At 45.0% G+C, this 20,965-nt stretch overlaps 1 protein-coding gene across 1 annotated transcript in view; it reads right to left on the bottom strand.

The window, feature by feature from the left end:
• ZNF830 (zinc finger protein 830) overlaps positions 1-20,965 on the bottom strand; it is a 612,967-nt gene that overhangs the window by 509,327 nt on the left and 82,675 nt on the right. Inside the window, exon 2 of the mRNA XM_069620545.1 lies at positions 16,987-17,086. Within this exon, the coding sequence (XP_069476646.1) occupies positions 16,987-17,086 (100 nt within the window). The remainder of the gene's footprint in view (positions 1-16,986; positions 17,087-20,965) is intronic.

Raw genomic sequence — 20,965 nt, 5'->3', positions numbered from 1 at the left:
CAGCAGCCGTCTGCAGTTGATGACGCACCGGACCAAGTGGTTCCCGGTGCGGGAATGAGTCCCTGTGTGCAGGTCCTACCCGTTGGCCAGGCAGGTGACCATTGCTGCGCCAGTCAAGTACACTAGAGGAAAGGACCTAGTGATGTCGATGGACGTGGTGGCCATTTTGGTTGCCAAGCAACCTATGACAATCTGCGCTTCCCAGCCGGCCTGTTCATACCTCACAAAACAGCGATTCGAGGCAAGTGGAAGTGTTTTTGCTGGTGGTACAGCAAGTGGTGCACAGCAACAGAAGTGAAAGGAAAGGAGATAAGAAATTGTAAACTTAAATTACATTACACGCGAGACACTGCTCACCAGCATCATATTTTGCAGCCATGCAGAAAAGCAACGGCAAGACTCTGTTGGCGTTTTAGATGTCCCCAGGGCACCCTCCCGTCTTGTGAGACCTTTGGGTGGATGCATTCCAAGTATACTTGAGAGCAGCTGGCGGTGCTAGGTGCAGTGACGATGAGAAGGAGGCGGCACTGCGGGACTCATTGTTTAGACATTTGCCCGGTGAAGAAGTATTCATCCCAGGTGCCGGCAAAGGAGAGAGAGTAGTGAGTGCATGTAGGACAGTTCAAGAAATTTGAGGCGTGATTTGGGAAGAGACCCAATGTGGTACTTGAACAGTATCATTTTTTCTCCAGAGCACAAGGACTGGGGGACAGCATTGACCCTTATGTTACAGCTTTACGTACTGACATTGCCACTTGCAAGTTCAGAGGAGTACAGGAAGAATACAACAGGGACCAGATTAGGATGAGGACAAGTAATTCCAAGGTTAGAGAGGGATTGTGGATAGACCGAGACCCTCCTCTAGACAAGGTGATTGAAATTGTGAGAGCCATAGAGGAGCCACGCGCCATTGTGCAAGTGGTCACAGAGAGGATGGACAAGACCATTCAAGGAGAGTCAGTCCAGGCTATATTTGTACCCAGGAATGGTAGCGGCAACGTTAAACGCGGAATTCAAAAGGTTGATGGCCAAGCTAACCGTTATAGCAGAATGAATCAAGGGAGGCGATGGGGTGAGACACGTATATAAGAAGTGCAGTTGGCCGAGCCATCCTACCGGGGCAAAGGAATGCTCGGCATGGGCTGTGGAGTGTAGGCGTTGCAAGACTAAGGGGAATTATGCAAGACTGTGCAGGATGAACGGAGAGGAGGGTGGCCAAGTACCCATAAAGGTGTTGGGCTATGAATGGGCTCGGATTGAATTCAAGTGGCGGCGCACGGTAGGCAAATTGTATGTGGCACACAAGGGAGCAAGTGTTTTGGGATGGGATGAACAAGCAGCGCTACATATAGAAATACACCCATGCAAGAGAGTGTGCCGGTCTTGAGTGTGGCGGATCAGCCATGTGGGAACATGTCAGCAGAAAATTTCTATAGCAAGTTCCTCACAGTGTTTACAGATAAGCTAGGAATGTTGTGGGGGTTCTCGCACAAAATAGTGCTCAAGGGTGGGGTGGTGCCCAAGGCGCACATGGTCAGGAATGTTCCGGTGCTGGCCAGAGAAGAGTTGATGAAGGAATTGCAGAAACTAAAGGAAGCGGGATGAGTGAGGTAATTGAGAGTTTGGAGTGGTTGTTGCCAGTAGTTTTTGGTGCACAAACAGGACGGGGGTTTAAGGATGTGTGTGTGGACATTAGGGAGCTCAATGCCAGTATCTGGGTGGACCGCCATCCCCTTCCGAATATTAATGAATTGTTGATGATCATGGGACAGGCGGATTGGTTTTCCACTTTCAACCTCTCATCGGTGTAGCAGCAGATTAATCTTCATGAGTCACAACTCCTAACTTCGTTTGTTAAGCCTTTTGGGGGCATAAAGGTTTTGCTGCCTGCCATTTGGGCTAGTGTCTGCGTCCACAGTTTTCCAGCAGTTGACGTAGGAATTGTTTGGGCGTGTGCCTGGTGTGAGCTACTTCCAGGATGATATGTTGTTCTTGGTTAAGAACAACCAGGAGCACTATGAGAGGGTACATCCTGTCATGCAGACTTTACGGCAATGTGATTTGACAGTAAAGTTATCAAAGTGTCAGGTCTGTGTACCGAGGGTCACATATTTAGGGCACACTCTCGATGGCAGTGTCGTAAAAACTAGAGAAGGTATGGTTAGAATAATGAGGGAGGCGCCCTGCCCAGTAAATAAGGACCAGCTTAGATCTTTTTTGGGAATGACGGAGGACTACATCAAATTTATACTCTTGTATGGTGGGAAAACTGTATGCATGCATGCCTTATTGAGAAAGAGTGCCAAAAATCGAGTGGTCACAAGAATGCCAGGCAGAATTTGTGCATATGAAAGAGGATGTCGAATGTGCACCGTCCTCAAGTTCCTTTGACCCAAAGAATAGAATTGTTCTGATGGTCGATGCAAAAGAAGTTGGTCTTGGGCAGTTTCCTAGTAATGCCAAGACGGAAGGTTCAGGCCGATCGCGTTCGTGTCCAGGGCCCTTAGGGATGCAGAGACAAAAAATGCTGTGATCGAGAGTGAGGCGCTTGCAGCCTCTTGGGTTTCAAAGCACTTCAGGACGTTCCTGTAGGGCATCCGGTATGTCATGACGGACCACAAGCCCCTCACTTATGTGCTTAACGCAATGGGTGTGGGCTCCATGTCCCCAAGGATAGCAAGGTGGATGGTGGACTTGGTGGAATGCAACTTCACGGTAGAGTACATTCCAGGTGTCAGGAATGTGGTGGTGGATTGTTCGTCGCGATTGCCGGTGGCGATGCCGGAGGACCATGTAGAGTGCGATATTAGCACCCAGATTGTTGTGTGCTTCACACCGTGGACAGAAATGAGTGGGAAAGGGAATCAGCTAAAGATTCAGAGTTGGCATGGATTAAGGACAGTTTGCGCAGTAGGTGGTACACTGAATGCCAGAGAAGAAGGGAGAGTGTACATGCAGGTGTTCAATGAACTGGCGGAAGGTCCGTGGAGTGTTACAAGGGGTGATGGGTTGATGCCTCCCATCAGTTTGAGAGTAAGGCTCGTCAGATTGGCACAAAAGGGGCACACAATATCACCCAACCGAAGTTGGTACTCATTTATCGACCTCGGAAGAATAAAAACCTGATTTGCCCTTGTTGGGATTCGACCTGCGAATCCCATACAGATAGCAGCAGCGAGCACTCAACCGACTGGGCTATCTTACCGGCACGATACATATACACAGGTAGCAGGGGACTCAGCCGCAAGGTCGGGAGGAATGCTACCAAGCTTACTCCCAGGCTACAAGGAAACTAGCAACAAGTTAGAAAGCACAACTGAAACCACAAAACAAAGCATACCACACCCCCAAGACTCCTACCTTAACCGGTAGATAGAGTGGGCAGGAAAGGTACATGATCCGGGATATTTACAGGACTTCGTAGCTGAAGGAAGACGTGGCGAAGGAGCAGCAATGCAGATAAGGAGATTGGCACAAGGATGCAACTAGGAAAACCAGAACAGGGGGGAGCCTGGAGGAGGAAAAATGGGTCCCTCACAGATCCCACGAAGAAAAGTCAGTGCCAATAAAAAAATCCAAGGGACGAAGCCAATAAGCGTTCCAAGGAGCAGTCCAGGAGTCAACCAACCAGGAGCTCCAAAAAAGAAATCCAGAAGAGCAAACCAAACAAGCCTAGATATAACAGGAATCCAAGCAACGGTTTGGGATGGTAAACAGCAACAAGAATCATACTACTACATAGAAATGCTGAAGAGCGAGGGTCAATCTGCCGCTGGAGCCTATGAATGGGGGACACGGATGCTCGCTTCAGAGTTTAGGATTATGTCACACCGTTGTGCGCGGACTGCCGTGGAGTATGCCTGAAAATGTAGTGCACGCTGGGTGCGGTCCGTCAGGCGCCTTGACGTCCGGCAAGTACTGGAAGGCTATGTGCGTCCACAGTATGCCGGCATCCTGACAGCCAATTACAAGGCTTTAACCTGAGTTGCAGAGAAAATGGTGGTTGTGGGGGGTGGGGGGCAGGATGGGGGGGGGTTAGGGGCAAATTAAACAGAATGTTTCAAATAGTCCGTATATCTTAAAAAAGCAAAACGGGGACCTCTATATTTCTCTAAGGCACTTCCCGTCCTGCTGATTGACAGTCTTGAAGCTAATTAGAACAGACTTGGAGGAAGGGGAGGAATTTACCTCTCCAACAACTATAATTCACTTAATACCCCCATAGGGAATACTCTGCATGTTAAATCACAAAAGAAAGTGACAATTCCAAAATGTAAGCTTTTAAAATGCCAGTTAGGTATACAAAGTTAAAGTTGCCATTTCAAGAGTTCCTGCCCTAACAGCGAAAAGCTTGAGCATCATAGCCTTTGCTGAAGGAATTACTGGTACCGCTGGGGCTGAAAGAAGTTAAAATGGTACTCTAAAATCCATCCTGCCCACATGAGTACTTGGAATTCCCAAAGCACGGGCCAAGGGCCCACAGCCGTCCCTTTATTAGGCGTAACTCGAGAAAAGGCAACCATTAGGTTTAAAACCGGACCTTTATCCACCCAGCTTGATTCTATCCAAACATTAAGAGGACCAAAATTAGGGGTTTAGAGACTCAGATTAATTTAATGACACAGATCAGTGAGAGTTTAACAAAGCTCTGGAAACATACTAAGAAGTTATTACCGTCCTACAAGAGTGAACTTCACCAGAAGGTGAGGCTATATGGTTATCAGTTTCAAAAAAGAAAAACAGGCCCAGGAGGTTGACCATGGGCTGGAGGGTGAGAATATCACTGCCATACAAAAACTCAAGCAAGGAGTAGGTAGCGCCTGCTGGTAGGAATGTGTTAGAAAGCCATCGAGAACCAGGAGTGTGACACCAGGATAGTGGGGAAGATTATGTACTTCGGACATTAACTCAAGGGGAACAATATGCTTCCTAGTAGTAGACAGCGAATTAGCAAAGAGGACACTATATCCCTAGCTTTATGATAGATAAGTGGCGAGTAAATTGCTATATCACTAAAACGAAAATTGTTAAGAAGAGAGCAGGGCATTATACCCCTAGGACTGAGATTGCCAAGAAACTGGCTGGGCGCTATGTACCAATGATTGTATACTAGATAACCAAGAAATGAACATGGCCGTATAGTACTGGGACTGCAAAGAATTAAGATGGGTGATTTATCCTGTAGACTAGATTAGAGAATGATGGGACGATTAGCTTCTTATAGTTATGCCCTTGAGATAACTTGAGTTGACCTGTCTATCCATCTTTACCAAAGCATCCTTTAACTTTTCTAGTGATTTCCCTAGAACCTTCAGAAGTTATCCCCACCCATCATGAGAACGCTAACAATGTTGTTTGAACTTCATACACGACTCGTGTGCGTTCTGTTGATCCTTTAACACAATGTCTAGTCCTTACTTCCATCTAGCAAGAGAGCTCAGTGGATTGAGCGATTGCTGCTGTTATCTGTGTCTGATCTTGCAGCTTCAAATTTGGCTATATGCCCCGAGGTGCCAGGCCCACCCTGTGGGTAACGGCCCGCTGCCAAGTTAGGGGCCTGAGCGAAGCCACCGAGGGACATATCGCCATTAGCACACGTGTAGAATGCTATGCAGTTGCTAATGTTTTTTAATTATTATTATTTTTTAATGTAAAGTATTCTCACGGCATCCAATTCATGGAGAGAAAATATTGTACCAACATGGCCAACATGGAATTGGAAGGCGGGGCTCTCTATGGAGCCTCTCTTCCATTTCCATGGCTGGCCAGAGCGGGGACACCAGCAGGAGCGGCGGTGGCGAGTCCCGCTGCCGCAGCGATCAGGTAAGTGGGATGTGGGGGATTAAAAAAAAAAAGAAAGTCGGTGGGGCAGCCAGGGGGAGGGGAGATGGCAGGTGAGGGAGCCGGCCATCAGGAGATATAGAACATGGGCTTTCACTGGCAGCATCGGGCTGCATTCCGTGCCTCCCGATTGGCTGGCTCCCCAGCACAGGGTTCAAATTCTGGAAAGGTCAACTCAGCCTTTCATCTTTCTGAGGTCGATAGAGTTGCACCAACTTTGGTTGGGTGATAATTGTACGCAAATGTTCTATGTATAGTGCTGTGGCGAAAGCATCACTTAAATAACAAATTATTATCATGACCCCACACTCTGTCTCCAGAACTTCGTCTTTCTATGCTAACCTTTCAACAGATAGTTGTGTAGCTCTACATGATTTTCACTTAGTGTTGTAAGGAATCCGAGGGCGTCCTCACTTCTTCCCTAGAATCCTCCCCTCAGGTGGCCGGGTAAAGCCCATTGCTATCAGATCCTTACCCTGGGGGTGGATCTGCAAGGGTAGATTTCCTGTAAGGAGGAGACTTGTGGAAGGGAGGGGAGGCGAGACCCCCTTAGAGAGACATGATATCCCCTGTTCCCATGAGCCCAACATCTCCCAGGCATTTATGGGTTGTTTTCAATCCTTCCCTTATTCACAAAATAAAAATCTAGACAGAAAAAACTATTTCAATACTGAAATGGAAAAGGCCAAAACTCCACTTTAGTACTGGGACGAGGAAGAGGACCCCAGAGCATTACTATGGTGAAGGTCAGGCATATCTCAGTAATTGCTATAACTACGATCAGGCATTTGAGGTAAAGAGCTCACACCTGCCACCTCTTAGCAGGCTACAGGTGTAAAGTGTGTGGAGCCAGAGAGAGTAAGAGAGACTGGGTGGAGGTTGCTGCAAAGTATTCTACTGTGCGGAGGACGCCGAGACACGCTGAACTGTAGGAGCAGACAATCGTGTCTGGTGTGGCATGAGAGCCGCAGTATCGTTAGGATGACCAGATTTCCAAAATGAAAAACCGGGACGACCAACAACATAAAAGAGGGACTACTCCATTGCAGCCCATCAATTACCGCCCCTCCCCCAACACCCCCCCACAACCATCACCCAATCATATTTCCAGCACTTCTTTTTATAAACGGTATATGATCTTATTTGTGCAGTTTTGTCTGTGAATCTTGGCATGTTTATTCAAAACAATCGTTTGCTTTCATTGATATTACATGGCTTGCTGTACAATCATTTCCAAGCCAGTCTCTGCAGCACAGTCAGTAAGTGTTGTGACTTGTGCCTAAAAGGTTGGGGGTTCGAACCAATCCTCCAGCTCCAAAATTCTGAATGTGTTGTGAAAAATAATTACAATTTTAATCCATAGCCGCCCAACCATGCAAACCCCGGACAGGGTTTCTAAAATGAAAAAAACTCACAGGACCCCGGGATAGAGGGTGATTTCCCCGGACTGTCACGGGAAAACCAGGACGTCTGGTCGCCCTAACTATCGTGGACTCCTGACAATGCAGAGGAAGGAACCAGAGTGAGGGGCTGTCCTTCCTTCATCTACACAAGTGCTTGTTCCCCGAGGTGCTGCAAGAAAGCACTGTGGTGCCTAAGGGGCAGAGGAAGGACCACAGAGACATTTTTGTGAAGTTCGGAACAGGCGCGGAATACAGAAAGTCTTAGGGCGAGCCAGTGAGTGGAGAAGGCTAAGAGCCCATAGGACTTTAACCACGAGAACAAACGAGTGAAACTTTTATTGTTTAATCTTCAAATGGTAATACAGTGCAGCAGAGTAGTCGCGTGTGTGAAACGAAGCGCGTTTTCAAAAGCCTCGAAATGAATGAACTGCCCATTGTTGAAAACCAGAATCGATATCAAAGCGATTGCGAGAAGGAACGTTGTGGATACAATTACATTGGTAAAATTCCTCGCGCCCAAGGATAAAGTGGCAAGATTGTATCCTATGACCAAGAAAGCAAATTCAAAAGGCCCAATATGGTACGAGTGGCATGTTTTATGCCACTCTAAGTTGAACTTTGAAGCCATAAGAAATGAGGACTTACACGAAAGCAATACAATGTTTTTTTGGACAATGAAGTGAATATAATATAGAATGAATACCTGGGTCACCGTGAAGCTTAACAGTGAACCAATAGAAAAAGCCAAGGGGCGTGTCAGTTGCACGACCTGTAGTGGGTGGACTTTGGTCTGACAACTGTGCCCAGAAATGAAGAGAAGAAAAGTCTTTGATTAGTACACTGTTTGTTTTAAACTTGGAGAAGGGAATCCAGAGATACTTATGAGGAAAAGTGTTCAATTTGGGGAAGGGAACCCCAGTGCCTTGTTTTGTCAACTACATTTTCGGAACTATTTGAAACTAGGTGAAGGAAGTTGAATCCCTAAAGAGAAGAACCAGAATTGTGTAACTTTGAATTTGAACACTAATTTTCTTTTGATGCTGAGCTCCTGGCACATTATATATAATTAGTTGTGAGGGAAAGCATGTGTTTTTGGCACAGAAAGATTTATTTTGGACTTCCTGACACAGACTATCCTTAGTTTTCTTTAGGTAGGCAATCCCGCCTAAGCATAGGACAAATTAGGCATTCATCCAACCTATTAATAAAAGGTCTATAGCCAAAACCTTAACCTTTGTTGCTTGCGTCTCATTCCCGAGGTCTTCACAGTGTAGATTTGCAGGTCTAGCTTGCACTGGTGCCTTTTTGGTGATTTCTCAGTCATTCCTGCACGAGAAGCTACTTTGATTCAGTAGAGATTTTATCAGTGCGTAAATGGTGCTGTAAGAGGATCTTTATCTCTAGGGCTGCAATGGTAAGGACGAGACGCATGCATTAGCACTTGAGAGCTACAAGGTTCTCACAAGAGAGGAAGGGGAGACTGGGAATGTGTGGGAGGAAAGGGGAGCAAAGCTCAGTGGTGGGGAATTCGGAGGGAAAAGCTCAGGCGTACGGAGGAAAAAAACGGGTGGGGGTCATGGGAGGCCAGAGAGAAAAGTTCAAGGGGGGCCGCGGAGTGAAAACATCATTCGTGGGTGGGCGTGGATGTGAACACCTCAAGGGGACACGGGGGAGGGAGAGAAAAGCTAAGGTGGGGCAAAGGGAAAAGCTTGGGGAGGTACGGTGGTAGCGAGGGAACCTCAGGGGGTGGCTTCTTTGAGGGTAAAGTGTCAATGACATCCAAATTGGAGCTACAGGGCAGACTCATTTCAAAACATCAAAAAGGGCCCCCAAGAAGGGTATTGTCAACATCTATTAATCAGGACAAGAAAAGCTTCTGGATCGGTCAGGCCTTTGAACAAGATTAGGGAGCTTTCCAAAATGGTACCGAGTAGATCAGATCTAATCCAGTGATCCTGGAAAGCTGGCCCTAGAAGGCAGTCTTTTGTTTGGGGAAATGCAAAATGTGCTAGACCAAGTGAATGTCATAGGCTTCTCGATGGTCATAGTGGCAAAATTTCCCTACAGGGGTCCGTTTGTCAAAGAACCAAGGTGGTTTGTAGGACCATTCACAGAACTGGATACATCACAAGGTCTCTAAGAAAGCAAAGGCATTTCCTCAAAAAAATATCACGCCACCAGAGGTTGCAGTGGCCGTTGGAGGAATCACTGACAACTTGGCATTGCAGCAGACGCATTATAAAAGGAAAGGTCACAACTGTGGATGTGCACGCAGCCATATTTGTCCATGATTGGGCTTGGATATCGGACAATCTTTGGGAATTGCAGGCAGTCAGGAGATTGGTGGTGGTTCAGAAATTAGAACAAGGGAGAGCACATATTTGAATTAAAGGGTGCTTTTAAGATGGTGGTGGGGGTAACGTCTTTGGGAGGTAATAGAATAACCCACACACAAGGAAAAACTATGTAAATTAGTTTCAAGGATGGTCCAACAAAAACTGGTTTCTCAATTGCTCCTGGCACCTTGGTGATGGTTCTGATGAACATACAAGTGTCTCCTCTCTCTCTCTCACACACACACACACACACACACACACACACACACACACACACACACACACCAACTCTGTTCTCCTCCCATCTTAGTGGCTCCTCTTAGGGATTTTCTGCTGTCACACCATTTACTCTAGACCTACTCCTGGTCTTTTGGCTTCTCATTCAGCACACGCTTATCAGAGGCTATGGTACTCACTACTTCCCCTGCCTTAGCTTCAGGTTGCTGCCCCCCCCCCTTCCTCCAACAGGTTGTTCTGGCAAGTCACCCTCTATTCAGCAGTTTCTTCTGTCTTTTGGACAGAACAGATTCGTCCCTGTTCAAATTCAGATTTAGGTGGGCAGATCATCTTCCACTAGCGCACATTAGCCTTTGCCTAGCTAGAATGGGGTTCCTTGTCAGGCAGGCAATATTGTAACCCTCCTGCCACAGGTTGTTTCTTCTCTGTACTTCTTGTCAGTTCAAAGCCTTCAGAGGAACCCAGTCGATCTTCCTCCTTGTTCCAGTTTTAGAACCCAGCCATGGGCTCCCCCTGCAGTGCACCACTGTTTTACATGGCATAGCCTCCATCTTGAATCTGGCAAACCATGCTGGACAGCTGCCAGAAAGGAGGCTCTCTCGGTCCAGGTAATGATCTTCCTTCCTCTCTGGGGAGCAGAGAATGGCACATCTATTCATCCTTGCTTGTGTGTGCGTCTTCCTGATTTTCCTTGTAAACGTGGGCCCAGGATTGTTTTATCATTTGAGCAACTTGTCAAAGGACTACTGGTTGGTCTCTTTCCCATGGATTGTGCCCTTGGATAATTATAATTGCCCCCACTGTATTGGATGCATAGTGGTCACGTTCCCTCAGGCCAGTCCTTCAACGTTTGGCCTCCATCCAACTGCGTCTGTCCACCTAGGTCCAAACTCTGTCCTCAGTGCCTGGGCTCTGAAAGGGGAGAGCCCACTCACATGCAAACTAGTAGAATGCCATTGAGGAGCCAAATGAACAAGGAGCACTACATTGAAACGGTTGTGGAGACTATGGGATGAGTGGTGTCATGAGAACAGCGTCCATTTCAGAGCATGCATGGGGGACTAGATCTGCTATCAGGCATGGGTGTAAGAGCTGTGTTTTGCACCTCGCTGGCTCAAGGAGAAGAACACCAATATTCTTAAAACACACATACATGGATACATTACACTCATGCAAGGGATCATAAAAGGAATCGGTACTCAGAGTTCAGTGCTTCGCCACTGTTCCGGTTAGGTTAGTTCACTGAAATTAGTACCCATTTCCTGTTTAGGTGCCAAAGGCAGCTCATGATTAAATTCTACAATTTCTTCAATCCTGGCACTTCTCTCACCGGCAGTAAAAGATACATTTTTGGATGCCTTTCTCTTTGTCTCCCAACTTCTACAATAAAGATCTGCATTAACCTTTGTGTCTTCTCTTTATTGTCCAAGGACCAAGACTAACAGTATTAAAGCCTATATTATTGTCACCTGCCAGTTCTGTCAGCTTCAAATGCGTGGCGTTCCATCCGGATTGCACGAAAAGATTGTATTTATAAATGCCAAATGCATGTGTAGAGTGCATTCGGCATACCGAACAGGGGTGCAGAGGTGTCTCCTGCACCTCCAGTTCGGTATTATGGGCTGAGGGAGGGGGTGTCCCCCACAAACATAGGCAGTGCGGGGAACAAATGGGCAAAATCCCAAAAGACCGAATTACAAAATGCGGGCTCCATGATTTTGTAATTTAGTCTTTTGGGATAGGATAGTAGAACGTACATCCCGTCCCATCAGCTCTATGTTGGGATGTCTTGTGCGAGTGATCAATGTCCTTCAGTACTCCTCGGCTACCTGCGAGTGCTGTGTATCTGGGTGTGGCATCCCTATCTGACCACACAGTCCACGGACAGCCCAGCACCTATCTTCTCCCTCTGCATGTGGGTTCGTGAATTTTACCAACCGTTTTGGTTTAGAAATTACTTTGGCTCTGTCAAATGATCTGGACAGGGCCTAGACAATAAGTACCGACTCTCAAAGAGGGTGAGGAGCCCAGGGAATCACGCGCTTTACACCTCTGGGTGGCACATCAGACAGTGGCTGAACCATCCAAGTCCCCTGTGGCTCGGCCCCCTCACAACATAGGATGGGCAATGCCTCTAACTCACCACATTATTCAGACTAGAAATGTACAGGTGTTCAGTAGTATAGGTGGGACCACCTGCTCCAGTCAGTTCCCCATAAAGACATGGCGTTGATGGGCAAAAAGGCAGCAAACCTTGCAAGGAAAAGGTGACAGGGGGAGTAGTATCTTTGGTACTGAAACCCATGTATTTCAAGAGCAATCTTTTATTAGTGCCCAATCAAGAAAAGGGTTGCTCAATAATACATTTTCAGGATTTTAACCAGTGTGTTGGTGTATTGCAACTTCAACGTGGAGGCATACGCTTACTCGAAAGAGATTAGCTGGATGGTCTCCATTTGATAAATGAGTTTCTGGCTATCCCAGGTGTTCATCCCCACAGGAAAGATCTCCAATTTCTCTGGAGGATGCAAGTGTGGGAATGTGCGAGTCTCTCCTTCACACCCTAGCGTTTCACCAAACATAGGAGGCTTCCAGCAGCAGCTCTCAGGCAACCAGGAGCAAGAATTTACTTGCCACTAAAGTCACAGGTTTTGGTAACTCATGTTGAGTTAGCAATTACTGTTTCAGAACCTCGGTTACCTGATCAAAACACTAAAGTCGAATGGGTTGGCTCAGATGAAATTGCTTGATTTCAGGTGGATATGATCTCAGTGACTAACCACCACCCTGTGAGAAGGGGAGGGGCATAAAGCAGATTTGTGGTTATATCTAGAGGCAGTTTGTGTTTAAAAAAAAATGGTCAGGTTGGGGGGGCGACTGTAGATTCCATCCAGGCTTTATTCGCAGGACCTTTGCATTAAGGGAGCTTCAGAGTTTAATTATTTCTCACCTTCGCAAGAGGCAGACTTCTTTTCAAGTGGCTCCTATCAATTTGGAGACCTTAACCACGCATCAATGGTGGCTGGATCAAATGGAACCTTAAAATGGGCAAGACATTTTAAGCTTTATCCAAAATAGGATAATCTCGTCAGATGATACCAAAACAGGATAGGAGGTGGAAGTGTCAACTCTACTAGGTCACCACATCAATTACCTACAACTTCTACCAGTTTCTTCAGCATTTAGAGTGCAGACTGAACGAACACCGAGTGAACGTAAGAGTTGGAGTGTATCAACTATTTGTGTGGCACCAAGTCTGAGCTCTTAGCATAAATGGTAAAATACTTCTTGCATTACTGCTACTGCATTGAGAGGACGTTGTCAGTCATGGCGGAATACCTTTTTGGTCTCCTCAATGCTGTGGTAGATGAAATTGAACATACCTGAGGGATTTCAGCAATTTGCGCCTGAACACCCAGAAATTGATGGAGACTTGGGATCCCTCCAGATAGATCCATTTGTGTCTCAACTCGATTCCCAGCTGGAGAGACTCATCAGTTGTAAACCGGCCACATTCATAGTAGCAAAAATGTGTTGCTGCAAGTGTTGAGACCAGATAAGAAATATTCTTTTTCTCGATGTGCACCGGGGGTAAGAGGGACATAAAGAGGAGAAAGCCTCATCAATATTAAGGACATATTTATGGGTGGTGCAAGATTAGTTTCCAGCGCCACATGAACTTTAAGATGTTATACTCCTACTTCTCTGGATTCCAGCTCCTCCGACAGAGCCTTCAGGGGAGGTGGATCACTTAATATACAACATCTGCGCCTAGATACGATTTGATTTGTTGTTTGTTGCGCAATACAAGGCCCTCAATTTATCCTCTAAAGGTTATTTTAAACTAGTTACAGGTGTGGTTTCGGCATATCAATCTACCTGCGGTCAGATAAAAAAGGGAACTCCATGCTGTTTCAGCACATGTAGTACATTTATTTTTGCATGTCTAGCTTCCCTGTCAGGAGAAAGAACATCATTTCAGAGAATAAGAGTTTACCGTTTTGCAGGGTGAGTGTGTCTGGGCCATGTTCCAGTGGACGAACACCCATTAGTACATCTACTAAAGGGGATGCGATTTTTACACCCAACAAAAGGATGTTATTCTTTGAGCAATGCAATGGTGGCCCTCAATTTGCTTTTTACAGTGGAAGAGAGAACACTACTCTCAGTCAGTCTCAAAGCTCTGTCAAGAAAACTGACTGTATGGCTTTGCTCAATATCTCAGAAGAGTTCGAGCACTAGACAGCCCACCATTCCCCCAGCTCCATAGCTTATTTAAGATATCACCCCATGCAAGATTTGTACTTGGTCTGAGGCATATGGATTATTGATAGCCAGAACCTTTGTGAGATTTGTAATCTGAGGTACCCTTTTAAATTGGCGTCTACATTAACGAGGAGGATGAGATTGGTAGGGGTCATTGTACAAGGCAGGATCAACAGATCACTTCTTTTGCGCCCAAAGTGTTTGGTGTGGGAGCTAGTCTGAATGATATCAAGTAGACACATTGGGAGATGTTCATTTTAAAAAGAATTACATTGAGTAAGTGTATTTGTTAGTGGCAGGTAAGCTTTGAAATAACAGAATACTTCCTTCTGTTTTTCACAATAGAAAGCAGATTCCCCATTCTAGACAGCGCAGTGGCGTGCCAATTCCATCAAAGACAAGGAGGAGAGCATTATTCCACCCTAGTGTGGTAATCTAAAACACACAGGACTCAGAAATATGTTTCAACAATATTTAGCTTTGGCATGAAGGGACTCTACTCCCATCATGCCAAAGCTAAATATTGTCCTCCATTACAAAACAGGACGATTCGGAAAATCATTGAAGCAAATGCGGTCAAGATGGGCTAAACCCTAGAGGGATCTGGTCTCCCTTTGATTATCCGCCTATTGCAGAGCCTCCAGGATGTAGCACCTAGCAAGAATCACGGCTCAATCTCATAAATAGGAAGGGTTTGCAATAAACGTGTATTTATCTTCATTGCTCATTTTATTGTGTGACCACCATCTGATGAACAGGTTTATGGGACTTCAAAAGCTTCTGAATCTACCATTTCAGCATAACATGTTCAGTTAGTCCAATAAAAAAGGCATCAAAACGTGGATTTATATAATTTTGAAATGAGGAAGAAGGAGAGGTCAGTGTTGAAGAGTGGAATACAATAAGCAGTGTGAGATTGCCAAGGTTTTCGGAAAGGCAGAAGGGACCAGTTTTATCGGAGTGATTCTCATGTGGCCTTGTTGTTCAGACATTTTCAAGGAGATGTTATTTTTGTTCACGTTGGGGTATTGTGGAGGATTGTTGCAACAAAGACAGATGATGTACTGGTGACAGGAGGTGAAATTATAGGAAAAAAACTCTCCAATCCTTACATAGTGTAGGTCATGATTGAATATTCTCCTTGATCTATCCTCTACTTTTGACACAGTCAACCATGCCATCCTGTTCAATCGTCTCCGGGACAACCTTGGTATTAGTGATCAGGCCCTGGCCTGGTTGACCTCCTTTCTCAGGTCCAACTGGAGCCTTTCCTCTCGTCTATCTCTCTCTCTACTTGTGGTGTTCTCCCTGGCTCTTCAACCACTACCTGGCACCTCTTGCCCACTGCATCGCTAATTTCCGCTCCAATTTTCAGTGTTATGCAGATGATACTCCACTCTCTTTCGTGCTCCCCTCAGCCACCTCTGCTTCTTCTCTCATACCAGACTGTCTGGCCGCAATACAGGAATGGTTTGCCGCCAATGATCTCTGCCTTAATGCCAGTAAGACCGAGATCCTCCTCATTGGGGAGAGGGGTGGGGATTTGGGGGGAGGAAGAGAGATCTCCCCTCCACTCTCCTTACATCTCTGACGTCTCTAAGAAGTCAAGCTATCAGCCGCACCTCCTCAGAGGTGCTCTTCCTTTTCTTATTTCCCCCTAAGTTCACTGTCTCCAGAGCTCTGGTCCTCTCTAGACCGGACTATTGCAACAGCCTCTTTCTAACTCTTCCTGCCTCTACTCTTCGACCGTTACAACTTAACGGTAACAGGACTGCAAGACTTGTCCTTCGCCTCAACCCCAGGGATCGTATCTCTCCAGATCTGAAACCTCTTCACTGGCTCCCGTGGCTGCAAGGATCAAGTTGAAGACCCTCTGCATGGTCCACAAGGCTTTCTGGGGCTTGGGACCGCTCTACCTCCAACTATCTCTTCCAAAACATCTTCCTTCTCGAGCTCTACGCTAATCCACCTCCAACTCGGAGGGTCAGATGCTTCTTCAAGCAGAGAGTTGGGGGCAGATATATCCCTGCCTCTCTCAAATGAGCAGAACCACCTCTGGTTCCGGAAGCAACTCAAGACCTTCTTTTTCGCTTCTGCTTTCTCTCTTCCTCTCCCCTGCTGATGCACCCGAATGCTCTGCGCACTGGTCACCTTCTGAACTCGGGCCCAGGCTCCTGCATGTCCAGTTGCTCTTGCACTGGCTCCAGGCTCCCCAGCACTTCAGGGTCTGTATCTGCAACCCTATGGTCCCTTGTCTCTGCACTTATGAGACACCCGCTGGCTGCACTGGTGAGTTAACTGCACTTCCCCCATTACCCCTCTTCCCCTCCCCCCCCTGGCACTTCTCCATCTCCCTCTTCACTGCACTTGTGCGATAAGAATGACACAAGGCCTAGTAAGAACATTATTTTGTCCTCCCCTCCTTGTCTAGTCGCGCCTAGAAGCACTTGCGTACAAGCGCGTTATAAATGCCATATCATATCAATAAATGTACACATTTTAGAAGAACTAAATAAAACCCTATGGTTGCTGGGAGCTATAGGTCATTTGTAAAAAGAAAAGAAAATGCTGCTTAAAGCGTTTAGTCAAGGAAATTAAGCATAATACTTGCCTCTATATTTTTAGGAGAATTCGTTTTCTTTTCAGTCTAGTATTTAGAATCAACATTAAACAGTGAGCTCTACTATTATTACTGCCAGACCTTAAGAAGGTTGGTATGGCAAAAATATACAGATTCTATGTTACCCACATTAGAATCTACTAAGAAAGAACCCAACGGAACAACAAAAAAGTATGCAGTAGAACACATGTACTCACATTCAAAGGAACATCAGGAACACAGAGTTCAACTCAAATACACATCTTACATTTGGACTCTTAGTGATGGAGGGAAAGAAGCTTACCTCTTTGTGTTGTTTCCCAAGTATATGGGTTTGCCACAGCAATTCGTTTTTGATTGGTGTGTTGCACAGAGTACAGGATATATGATCCAAACTGTTATATGTATAGGGCTTGTGGTTAAGGAAGTCAAGCAAAACTATTGGTGACATTTGAAATGCTTTTTTCAAAGATGACTTAACTTATTACACAATCAGCACACAAATGGTATGAAAAGAGGAATTTACAGAATCAGACCATCAACATGGCTAACACCCAAAGATAGATCAAAATTCTGTATTCCTATCTCACCACTCATTTCATTTGACAAAAATAGGCATTACACTGCCAGAAAAATGCAAACGCAAGAGATTAATCACTCCCCATTTCCAGAATCCTGCAGAAACAGAAGGTAGGATGGTGCAGAACAGCCTGGATGAGGATTGCTGAAAGCACGTGCAAGGTGAGGTACCACCCACGGGAGAAGAGAAAGAGAAAGGAAGGGAAGGAGGGAAAGGGAGAGAGAGGGAAAGGAAGGGGGACGGAGAGAGAAGGGAAGGGGGAGGGGCAACGGATGGGAGAGGGGAAGACAAAGAAAGGGGGAGAGACGAGTGAAGGTAAGAGGGGGAAAATGGAGGGCCGATAGTGGGCTCCTCTCAAAAAAAATAATACTTTAACTGTCTTCAAGAGTTGATGTTTTGTTGAGGCTGTGACAATAAGCATTACTTTTTCTTATTGCAATTGAATTTTTAAAATTATGCAAAATTAAAATCGGATCATTATCAAGCCATATTGTGTGCCTTTTTTAATTTAATACTCCAAACTCAAGTCTTGATTATAAACAGAACACTAAACAGGCACCCACTAATTTGATGGGGAAAAAAGAACTCCGCCTTCCAGCTAAGTGGCGTACTGTTAAATTTTACTTCCCCAAAATGGGCAAACACTTTCAACAGTAAGTAATATTGAGTCGGCCCGTTTGTGTTAACACATACTCCCGACAGGCCCCCTTTCCCAACCGGCTGCCTGTCAGCAACAGCGCATCATGCCTGAAATTGCGCATCAAGGAATGACCGCGAAGCATTGGCAGACAAAAAGAAAAGAAGGCGGTTGGGGGTCAAATTGGGAATGATCAGATGGGGGTGAGAAGACCGGGGTGGGGGAAAGGAGGACCTTGGCGATTGGAGGCAGCAGATTTAGGGTGGTGGTAACTGAGGTGTGGTGGCCTCCAGGAGAACACAGGTGACCCCTGCTTGTTGCAGGGGGGTCTAGGGGCATTTGGGGGCGCAGACCAGAGGCATCTGCAGAAAATGCCACGAAGTGGAACTCTGCTATTTACATTTTGTTTGTTTTTAAAGAGGGCCCACGGTTATCATTTGAAACAAAAAGTATATTACAACAAAATTAATTTTTTAATTTTTAATTGTAGGAGGAGCATGGCAAAGTATGAATGTTGTGGCCCCCCAATCTTATTTTCAATCTTTTCTCAAGAAACATTTCCCCTGTGAGAACGCATTAGAAAACACACTGAACTAAGGCATTTTTAATATGGAGTTTGTGTTTGGGCCAGATTTTGGAATCAAGTGGTATCCTAACCAAATTTTTATGTGAACAATGCCCTAATCAAGTAGTGTTCAATTTTTCCCAAATCGCTCCAGTCGCTACATACAAATATTATATAGACTGCGTGAGGATATAACCTTTACAAAAATTAATACATTTGATCGAGGGTGTCTTAATGTCTCGATCTCACAATGACAGCAGTTTCCCCATTTTCAGACTTTAATATGGTAATGCAATTTGAAGTTTGTAGTGTCAGTAAACATATTGAACCAAGTAAACTTAGCCAATTGATAACATGTTATTGTACACAAAGCATGGGACACGAGAACTTGTGCCCCTTGGCAGGGAGTCTTCTGTTCACCCTACACATATCACTTTAAATACCTTTAAAAACGTGGAATACACACATTTATGTTCTAGTTGTCTAAATGAAAATGCCTATAAAACAATGATTTCAAAGTAGCACAATAGCCATCTATTAACATAATACATTTGTCAACTGACCTTAGAATTGTGGGTATAGCACACAATGAAAGGGGGTGGGGGAGTTTACAAAACTACAAAGGCTCCTTTAAATCAGATGAACAGCGTCACTGAGATATCTTTTTTTATTTATTGTTTCAATGGTTAAAAATAATCAACCTATAACAATCAAAGCGCACAATATCGTTAAAGTTCATATACAATAATAATCCCATACAAAACAAAGCACATAAATAACATCCAGCCGAAAGAATAAAAGAAACAAAAAGGAAGCTCAATCAATTAATCTCTAATCCTTAAAAAAAAAAACATCTTACTCCCAATAACTTAAAGGGAGACATCATTTTTGTTCAAATACACTTCAAGTTTCAAGGATTTTTAAAAATTAGTAACTGCAACAACAGTATAAGTAGTGTGTCTAGACAAACATGCTGACCAAACCTTTCTTCTTGTCCCGTTTCAAGGGCTTCTAAGTTTTTTTTTTGTTTTTTTTTAAAAGTGAATCGAACTCAAGCCTTGCATGGCTAGACAGGCTATTAGATGCCTAAGAGTTTCACATTTAGCCTGGTCCTTGCAAAACAGACAGCCAGTCCGAGATGCTTCCAAATGACCAAATCTGACCATGATCCGTTTGGTCAGGTACAGGTTCCATCTGAAACACAGAAAAGCATGTAACTGACTTAACTGGATAAAGCGCAAAGAACGGTGCCAATGTTCCCCACTTCTTATGGTCGCCCTGTAAATGACAAAGGAGAGTACGAGTGTATTTTCTCTATTGTTTGTAGCTAGTCATTTGCAAATAAGAGCTTCTTGACCCTACAAAGGTTATCTCTTAGATCTCCCATACAGCTTCTGATCTCTAGTACACATGTACTACAAAATGTGTTTGTCTCATTCAATCATGTACAGCTCCTTGATGCCTTAATTACATTAATATCCTCAAACAAGGAGCCTGTCATGCAAAGATGTAGTACCTGCAAGGAAGGCATGGTATCAGCAGTAAGACAGACACAAGTGACCAGAGTTCAAGGTTGTTTATTGAACTTCAAAAAGGGTTTGAAAAACGCATATCTAATCCAAAATCTACAGAAGGGAGCAGGCTAAAACCATCAAATAATAATAACGCAATCCTAGTGGTGTCTTGTCAAAATGAAAAGGCATATACTAAGTAACCTATTGCCAATCTTTACCTCTAAATACAAATAGTGTGGGAAACAATGTCATGCAAAAGAAAGAAGTGTTCAAGAAATTATGTCAGGGTATTCAGGCCATTGGCCTCCCTTCCCCACATTTTTAGCACGGGATAAGGCTGTACACTGGCGCCTATCACAGTCTCTGGCTTCCCTGGCACGAGACTGCAGTTCAAAAATTAGCATCAGGGCCTTTTATGCCCAAGTCTCTTTGTCTTCAAAGTCTCTTCTTGCAGAGGGCCTGATGCAACAAACAATAAGATATTTTCCTCTTGTAATTTCACACATACTCAATTTCTCCGGTGGCTATCCACCCCGGATTCCACTGAGCCGGGCTCAGATCCGCTTTAACACAATGTTTAATCGGTCTCCCTCTGCTGGGTTCGGAACAATTTAATTCACTTTAACACAAACTTGATTTATCCCAAAAGCTTTCAATTGATCTCCCTCGTTCGGGCTTTGGCCAATTTTCTCTATTTTATCATCAACTTGCTTGGCAGTATCAACAACAAAGACTCGATGGTCTACAGGATTTAGCTTGACCCATCGCAGGACCACTTCGATGTAGCAGGACCACTTCGACAAACAGTTCTTTGCCACTCTTTCACCTTTGTCAACTCTAAGTTGGATACCTTGCAGAGACCTTCAAACGAACAAACAGGCCCTGCCGGACCACTCTATTAAGGGTATTGTATCTTTTTTCAAGTTCAATCCTCATCTGTTCCATTTTAACTGGCATTGGTCATCACATGCATTTCATACACAGTTC

Source organism: Ambystoma mexicanum, chromosome 5q, assembly GCF_040938575.1.
Source record: "Ambystoma mexicanum isolate Mex_15411 chromosome 5q, UKY_AmexF1_1, whole genome shotgun sequence".
Classification (NCBI taxonomy): Eukaryota; Metazoa; Chordata; class Amphibia; order Caudata; family Ambystomatidae; genus Ambystoma; species Ambystoma mexicanum.
Note: the sequence above shows the minus strand (reverse complement) of the source record. Positions and strands in the feature narration are given on the sequence as shown.